The sequence below is a fragment of the Chrysochloris asiatica genome, unplaced genomic scaffold (genome assembly GCF_000296735.1).
Source record: "Chrysochloris asiatica unplaced genomic scaffold, ChrAsi1.0 scaffold00109, whole genome shotgun sequence".
Lineage (NCBI taxonomy): Eukaryota > Metazoa > Chordata > Mammalia > Afrosoricida > Chrysochloridae > Chrysochloris > Chrysochloris asiatica.
The window spans coordinates 3,486,341-3,495,952 of NW_006408627.1; the positions used below are offsets into that span (position 1 = coordinate 3,486,341).

General features: G+C 40.1%; 1 protein-coding gene across 2 annotated transcripts in view; it reads right to left on the reverse strand.

Moving 5' to 3' along the window:
- WDFY3 (WD repeat and FYVE domain containing 3) overlaps nt 1-3,695 on the reverse strand; it is a 255,203-nt gene extending 251,508 nt beyond the window's left edge. The window contains exon 1 of one of the 2 annotated variants that reach the window (XM_006867730.1): nt 3,484-3,695. In XM_006867730.1, coding sequence (XP_006867792.1) covers nt 3,484-3,663 — 180 coding nt within the window. In that variant the 5' untranslated portion in view covers nt 3,664-3,695. The remainder of the gene's footprint in view (nt 1-3,483) is intronic. The other variant, XM_006867731.1, reaches the window with a different exon arrangement.
- Between the last annotated feature and the right edge of the window lie 5,917 nt (nt 3,696-9,612).

Here is a 9,612-nt window from a genome sequence, read left to right on the forward strand (position 1 = left end):
AGGGAATTCTGTGGACTGACAACAAACAAGAACAGACAACAACCAGAGATTGATGTATGTAGCAGCATCACCCAGAACTCAATTGACAAATGGAAGAGTCAAGAACAGAACAAAACTATTAAGAACAAATTCAGAGGATCTGGGAGGTCAGTCTATGACAAAACAATTACAATGTGAAAGAAAGTAAACGCAGAGGAACAGAGATCCAGGTGGTAAGAAGGTCAGGTAGATTACAGGATAAAATAGGCTGTCTTAAATGGAGGGAAAAGTTAATGGAATACAAAATAACCATAACAGTGGAGTTGGGGTGAGGGATTTAGGAGGAGGTGGAGGAAGGCAACAATAGAGCACAGGGTAAGGGCAGAAGCATCATAGTTCGGGTGTTGGGGAGGGCAATACAGGAAGGGGGAGGAGGTGGAAGAACAAGGTAGATAGGGGAACACGAAGACAGTTTTGCATGGGCTAGGTGGGACAGAGGTAAACAGATGCATGCTCAATCTTGGAACAACAGGGCTCTGTGATACAGGGATCTAGGCATAGTTTGAAGAGGGGAAATAATGCTAATATGCTTGACTGTCTTAGGAATATTGGTTTCCCTTCCCTGTTGTTGTTGTTGTTAAGAGCCGTGGAGTCAGTTCCAACTCATAGAGACCCTATACAGGGTTTACGAGGCTGTAGATCTTTATGTGAGCAGAGAGCCTCGTCTTTCTCCCACGGAATAGCTGGTAGTTTCAAACTACTAACCTTGGGTTCACAGTCCGATTCGTAACCACTACGCTAACCAGAGCTCCTTTTCCCTTCCCTACTATTGTAAAATAGACACTTGATTGGGACAGAAATGAATGTCGGGAAACATGATTACAGAAAACTTGTAAGCCCTTCTTCAGCCTATAACTGACTGGAATACCTAAAAGGGGTTCTAGAACTTGTCCAGTGAAATGCAAGAGAGTATAGGACCTTAGGTGGAATCCGGAGCCTTCTGAGGTGGGGCATGCTCACTAGAAAGGACAAGCAGACAAGCCTGGAACAGCTAGAGTGACAGAAGATGCATCTTCAAAGAAAGATCATCAGGAAAAACTCAGAGACAAAAATGGAATATGACTGGCTACTATAAGAATAAGCAAGCTGTTCACCAGGAAGCCATCAAGGCAAGCAATAAAGTTCCTTCAAGACAAACCCCCCTCTAAGGCTGAAACTCTAAGGGAACACATGAGCAGGTATGTAAGCTTGCTGACGAGCACGTTGGTCTACTGGCGAGTGGAAGAGGAGGAAAGGCAGCAATGAAGAAATGGGCTGAGTTCAACCACGGTCCATTGACTCCCGTTGACCTGGAGATGAGAGAGAGAAGAGGAAGGGCTGCTGGTCCAAAGTGTGGTGAGACCGGGGAACGTCTGAGCCCATGGACAAGGACACAGCCACAGAGGGCTAGAGCTGAGAGTGAAGCATCCAGCTGATATGAAGTGAGGGGAGATGCATAAGAACACCCAAACTTGCAGATAGTACCCATTTGACCTAGCCTCAATGGCTTGATAATCTGAACTCAACTAGAGGAAGATTTTTTTTAAAAACATACAATTTTTGATAAAGGAAACAAGGGTAAATTGCTATAATTTGATGAACTTGACGTATACTCATGGCGGTAGTAACTCTAAATATCAACAGAGAGGAAAGGAGTCTTCACATCAAGTATTGATGCTATCTCCCCTCTGTATACAGAATAGATAGGGATGGGCAACTTAAGACACTGGCTTCCTAAAATGAGGGGGTGATAAAGGCACAAAGAGACTGGCTTACAAGGTTTCAATAGGGTGTTTAGTTTAAGAATGTGTGCAGGAAGAAAGAGTCCCCAGTGAGTATTTTTCGTCTTGTCTTGTTGGGTCTGGTTAAAAGAGATGAGGATAAAATTCTTATAATTCAATAGTGAGTAATTGCTGTCATGACTAATTGCAAGTGTCGCTATTGTAAAAGCAGAAGTTTTGTAACAAAAATGGGGGAGTAGTTAATCTTATAGTCCAGAAACAAAGGACCCTAGGATCACCAAGGGAGAAGAGCACGAGTGGAATGTGGGACCTTATCCAGAGAAGCAGCGACACCAGAGATGGAGGCAGAAATGGGGACATGGAGAGGGGGAGTGGCTGAGGACTCTAGATTCATGGGAAGAGAAGGACTGAGAGCTGGTGGCCAGGAGGCAGACTTGGAGAATGTGCCCTTTGGTGGTGGAAATTATTATATATGCCTGAGTAACTTTAAAAAAAAAAAAAAAAAAAAAGAGCTAAAGTGAATAGAGAAGAATACTGTTAACTGATGGTACATGGAGGTAGATGTAATCATTGTGATGAAACAAGTTTTATGACTTGTTGAATGTAAAACTGATCGTCTGCCCTGTAAACTTTCACTCAAACCACAATAAAGACTTAAAGAAAAATAAATAAAAATGAATAGTAACTTGAAATTAAAAAAAAAAAAAAAACTCTTATGATTAAAAAAAAAGTACCTACATTTATACCTTTGAAAGGAGTAAGAAATTTTAAACAAAAACAAAAAGCCAACAGGTTTGTTATATGTAATCAAGCCCATTTAGACTCCCTGTGACTTATAGTAGTACTGGTGCAGCACCGTAGGATAACACTGGCCTGCTAACCGCAAAAGTAGCTGTTCAAACCCACTAGCTGCACGTCAAAAACACTATAGAGGGTTACTATAAGTCGGAACCAACTCGCTGGAACTTAGCTATAACAACAACATGGTTTATAACTATCTTCTTACAGAATCTCTTATAAACAAAAAGGGGGAAAAAAACCAGCCAGACAAAGCAAACTAAAATAATTCCTTAAAATGTACAAAGACATAGGCAGTCACACATCATTTTGGTGCAATAAACTGTCACTTCAAACGATTAACACAAGTAACACAAATGTTTTTCCCTCTCTAAACTTAACCATTAGAAGGAACACTTTATACTTGTTCATTTTACTTGTGAAAAATGAAGGTGTCACTAAGTGCAATTCATTTTGGCCAAGTCTCACAGGGAGTCATAGTACTTCGTCGCCCATTAAAAGGGGGGTATGAAAGCAGCAAGCTTCTTAAGGACTAATGTTGCTAGTAAATGCCGTTAAGTTGGTTCCAACTCATTGCAACCCTGTATAGGGTTTCTAAAGGGGTGGCTGGTGAGTTTGAACCACCGACCCTGACGTTCAACCTAACCTTGTGGTCAAGCTCTTTATCCCACAGCACCATACCAGGACTCCAACACTAAAACAGACTAACTAATGCTGTTGTTGTTATTGTTAAGTGCTGTCGAGTCAGTTCCAACCTATAGCGACCCTGCTTCTGAGGAACAGCTGGTGAGCCTGAACCACTGACCTTGTAGTTCAAACGGCTTTGCAGTCTGGTGCATTTACCCACAGCACCACACCCTATTAATTTTTTCTACCAGAGACTACTAACTTCCTGGAAGGCCTGTGCTTGACAATCTGGACTTACCCTGTTAAACACTGGCAGCATCATGTACAGTTTCTCTTCTTGTTCCTTCTGAGTCATGTGCCGGGGAGGATGGCACAACTCAGTGAAGAGACGACGGAGATGCATCAGTCCTAAGGCATTGTCTTGCGGGCTGCACTCCTCCTGCCTCGGCCGCCCCATGATCCTTTTCACCATATTCATCTTGGCTGGCTGGTGATAAGCACTTCTAATTCTGCAGGAAGATGTTAATATACAAACTGTCAAAATGACATCTTCTTCAGAAATTACATACAATCTGAAATATGGAATATTCTGTCTAAAAGACTTTTTTCTACTTTAAACAGAAAAGGTAAAGGCAAAATTGTATTTGATAAATCTCCTATAATGACAAATGATATATCACAACACTAAATTATTTATGTCTTTATTGGAACGGCCATAATTTGTATACATTATTAGTATTAACTGGACAAGGAACATATATGTTTCCAATTAAGTTAGATCAAATTCAATAAGAAAAGAGATCACAAATCTTACTATTAATATGTTCATTAACAACTGAGCATATGTAAAAAGAATGAAGGAACAGAACATTCACCCTAACTTCGAAATACTTGATCAAAACAAAAAAGTAAGTCCACAAATTTATCTATAAATATACTATAGGAGTTTCCTATAAAAACACACTCACATATATACATACAGATATCTCCAACATATACATTCAAAAAACTTTTTCTACATGAAGAATATACACTGGGTAGTTACTAAAGAGTTTGTTTACTTTCTGTTGCAGTTTTAAAGCATGCAAATTGAATGATAAGATACCCTTGATTTAATTTTTTTTTTTTTAACTGTAGGTTGAAACCCTTTGATAAAACACATTAATGAATCATGGTGAACATTTCAAAAACAAACAGAATATTAGATTATATAGCATCTGATAAAGATATCTATTGATCTGTGAAGTTTTTCTTATAGAATGATGTATGTGTGTCAGATGTGGCATAAAATGTTAAACACTGGGCTACTAACTAAATGATTGGTCGTTTGAATCCACTCAGACGTACCTCAGAAGAAAGGCCTGGCAATTTACTTCTGAAAGAGCATGTCATTGGAAATCCTATAAAGTGAGAGTCCATGTAGTCAGAGTAGAACTGTCAGAGTCAGCTTGCCACCAACTAGTTTAGTTCTGGTGTGATGTGAGCAAATGTCTTTGTTTAATGAATCATAATATAAAACAAATCCCTTTCTGGAGTTGAAAAAGAAAAAGTTTGTAACAAAACAAACAAAAACCACTTTGGATTAAGAGTTTAATCTTGAATCAATAAGCTTTTAAAAAGCATCACCAGCCCTTCTCAACCCGTACTCTAAACTATGCCAGCAATTAGCTAATTTCAGATACAAAAACAGGATGTCTTACAAAAGAAACCAGTCAGGCTGGGAGGACATTATGGATGTTCTGAATTAGGAAAAAAAGGCAATTTCCTTTTTAATTTGCAGATAAGCAGTCCTAACCTGAAGATTAATTTTTAATTTATCTGTATAACTATATGAACTAGGATGCCATTTTCTTAAGAAATGAAGGACTGCAGCAAAGTTAGGGTTTTATCTGCTAAGTATCTGCCTAGTGATTTTTAAATCTGTAAGAAAAATGATCATCTTAAACATGTTTGTTCTGGAGAATTTTGAATGACTTCCATATTTGGCTACAACCATATGCTACGCACTCTAGCTTGACTGCAAAAAGAGGACATGATGTGACTCACCATGGGCGGGAGATGAGGCAGAATCTGTCCAGAGCTCTGTCAGTGCCTTCCCAGCACTGAGCATGCTATGTGTTCTAAAGTGCTCAATCTTAAGGAAAGAGTGCTTGGACACATTGCCAAAGAACTGATGAGAGTTAAACTACTAAATAACAAGGAAAAATAAAAACAGCTCAGTTCAAAACTGTTCAGCTTCTATCATCCTTGAAAACTGTGTACATTATCTAAATATAGACACATAAACACACATATACATTCAAAGAGGGGCTTCAAAAAATTCATGGAAAATGGAATGAAAAGATCTTGGAACTTTTTCATGCACTTGTTGAAATCCACCATGAAATATATTCAGATAGCTTATTATGTGTTGGCATCTATTGTCTTGGAAATCTCCGAAACAAAATTCAAATTTGATGTAACGTATAAAATTTTAGATATTAGCCAACATTTTATATTATTAACAGTCTGTACCTGAAGCTCACAACCTACAGTTTAGTACAGGATTTATCCCTTAAAACTTCAAATCAGTATTGTCTAAGGGATCTCCAAGCTTTCAAAGGAGACTATATGCTATTGGGGGGGGGGGGTTATATACATATATATCTACAGAATTACTCTATATATTTAGTGTTTCAAAACATTTCAGACGATTCCATGTACTCCTCAGTCCTAGTAACAGGTGGGTGGAAGAGATACTTTTATGTTTAAAAGGAAGACCCTGATCCTGAGTGGTAATCAGTCACTTCCCTAATAGACTCTGTGAATATGGCCACAGCAATGACAATTAGGGACCCCAGCAGAGAAGTAGAGAGCTGTGGGGGGGACAGGTGATATCAGAATTGGTGAAAAGGTTAAAAAGAAGAGGCACTTCTCACCTCCATTTCACAGGAATCAGCCTTGGGCTGCTGATGGCTGATTAACCTTGTGAAGTTAGTAGACCATTTTCACATAATGAAAAAATTGAAATTGGCCTAGGACCTTAATGAATGAATGGTAGAACCATATATGAAACAATACACAGTTGTTAAAAGTTACATCTAGGTATACTAATATTTGTTGTTGTTGTTAGTGCCGCCGAGTCGACTCTGACCCATAGCGACCCTGTGTAGGGAGGGTTTCCAAAGAGCAGCTGGTAAGCTTGAACTACTGACCTTGCAGTTCAAACAACTTTGCAGTCTGACGCATTACCTCACAGCACCACACCAGGATTCCTGTGTACTAATATATATGACAATTTACAGTCTGGAGTTGAAACCTTGATTTTGTTTTTTATTTCGCATAGTCATGCACTCATATATATGACAATAAAAATTATGCTAAATTTAAATAAAAAATCAAGGTTTCAACTCCAGACTGTAAACAGTCTGGGAGTCAACACTCCCATCTTTACAACAAGGAACAGCAGATCTGATAATGACTTTGCAGAGATTTGTCATTGCTGGGCAAATCACCACCCTGCAATCTGAAGACTCAGGAGTCACAGTGGAGCTCTGCTTGCCTGGAGCTGAAGCCAGTGGAGGTTCAAACTGGCAAGAACACTTAAATGGTCATTTTGATGACTTGCTGAAGGCGGAAAATGGATGAGCAGGAGAGCAAGAAACTCCTGAGGATTGCAGTTAAGGGAGAAACTTATCTGTGATTAACCTCCAGGAACCTCACCACGTGGGAGCAACCAAAAGATCCTCTCCAGATTCTGAGCTAGGAAAAGGCACAGAAATCGAGCTATATAGCCCAAAGCAGCTCTGGTAGTGTAGTGATTATGAATCGGGCTGCTAACCTCAAGGCTGGCAGTTTGAAACTACCAGCTGTTCCACAGGAGAAAGATGAGGCTTTCTGCTCCCATAAAGATTTGCAGCCTCAGAAACCATGTGCAGGCTCACTATGAGTCAGTATCGACTCCATGGTACTTAACAACAACAACAACAGCCCAAAAGCAGTCTCCATAACCAAGGCAAATAGACTTTACCAGAATTTTACCCCACCTAGTGCACCAACCACTAAAGCCAGTGAAGATGAAAGAGAAGAATTCTACCAACTTCTTCAATCTAAAATCAAACATGCAATCAAGATGTATTGCTCATTACTGGTGATTGGAATGCAAAAGTAGGGAGCAAAGAGGAAGGACCAGTGGTTGAAAAATTTGGACTTGCTGATAGACATGATGCTGGAGAATAAATGATAGATTTCTGCAAGACAAATGATTTGTTTATTTCAAATACCTTCTTTAGACAGCATAACAAATGACTATACACATGGACCTCGCCAGATGGAACATATAGAAATCAAATTGACTACATCTGTGGAAAGAGACAATGGAAAAGCTCCATCCATATCATCAGTGAAAACAAGGCCAGGGGCAGACTGTGGAAAAGACCATCAATTACTGATATGCAAATTCAAACTGAAACTGAAGAAAATGAAAACATGTCCACGAGAGCCAAAATATGACCTTGAATTTATCCCACCTGAATTTAGAGATTATCTGAAGAACAGATTTGATACATAAAACACTAAAGACTGAAGACCAGAAGAGTTATGGGGTGACATCAAGAACATCATACAAGAAGAGAGCAAAAAGTCATTAAGAAGACAAGAAAGAAGGAAAAGGTCAAAATGGATGTCAGAGGAGACTCTGAAATTTGCTCTCCAGTGTAGAGAAGCTAAAGCGAATGGAAGAATTGAAGAGGTCCAAGAGCTGAACAGAAAACTTCAAAGGTCAGCTCGAGAAGATAAAACCAAATACTATAATAAAATACGCAAAGATTTGGAATTAGCAAACCAAAAGGGAAGAACACAGTCAAGATTTCTCAAGCTGGGGGAACTGAAGAAAAAATTCAAGCCTCGACTAAGAAATTTAATGTCTCCATCCTTAGCTGTGCGGAGTACCAATGTGGCACTGTGGGTTAACAGCTGGGCGGCAAAGTCAGTTTGAACCGCAAGGTGGTGGTTCAAGCTCACCACGTGCTGTACAGGGTCACTATGGGTCAGAACCGATTCGACAGTACTTAACAACAACAGCAACAACAGCAATCCTTGGTGACGCAGTGGTTAAGCACCCAGCTACTAAGTGAAATGTTGGTGATTCGAATCTACCAACCAGTACAAACCACCACCACTCTAGTGAAGAAATATGTGGCAATCTTGTAAAGATTTACAAACTTGGGAACCATTTGGGGTAGTTCTACTCAATCTAATGAGGTCACTATGAGGTAGAATCAACTCAGTATCAACAGGAAGCATCTATAAGGAGATTTGGTGATGCATTGGTTAAATGTTTGGTGCAAACAAAAGCTCAGCAATTCAAAACCACCAGGGACACTTAACCTCTGCACTCATAACCATAAAGACTGCAGCATCAGAAATCCAATGGGGCAGTTCCACTTGTCCTAGCAGGTCCCTCTGGCTCTGAATCTCAACAGCATACATACAACAGTACCTACAGCTATAGTAAATATTACACATTTCAAAAGTACAGACCCGCCACCCATCCATGTCTACTGTAGGGGTTTGCCTTTAGCTATGATGCTAGAAGCTATGCCAAAAGTATTTCAAATACCAGCATGGTCACCCATGGTGGACAGGTTTCAATAGAACTTCTAGTCATTGTTGTTAAGTGCTGTTAAGTCAGTTCCAACTCACAGCGCCCCTGTATAGGGTTTCCGAAGAGTGGCTGGTGGGTTTGAACTGCTGACCTTATGGTTTGCAGTCCAGTGCTGATCCTACAGTGCCACATAAGTTGAAAGAAAGGCCTGGCAGACTACTTGTGGAAATTAGCCAAGGAAAACCTGATAGTTCACAACACAGCATTGTCCAATATAGTGCTGGAAGATGACTCCCTAGGTAGAAAGACCCTCAAAATACACAGTAGCAACAACAGACTCAGCACACCAACCATCATGAATATGGTGCAGGCCCAGGGAGCATTCCACTCTGTTGTACATGGGGACAACATGAGTTGATTCAAGGACAACTAACTACAACAAGCACCCACAATTACATTGAGTATGGTTGTTTGCCATGGAGTCAGTTCCAACTCATAGGAACCCTGTATAGAGTTTCCAAGGAATGGCTGATGAATCCAGTGCTTTAATCCACAGTGCCACACTAAGTATTGAAGCCAGGATGGCCAAACTTCATCTCTCATACTTCGGACATATTGTCAGGAGGGACCAGTCACTGGAGAAAGATATCGTGTTTGGTAAAGTAGAAGGTTTGAGAAAAAGAAAAAAGACCCCCAACAAGATGGATTGGCACAGTGGCAGCATAATTGGGTTCAAACATAGCAACGATTGTGAGGTTAGCCCAGGACTGGGCAGTGTGTTTCATTCTGTTGTCCATAATGCTGCTATGAGTGAGTACCGAATCAATGGCACCTATCAACAAC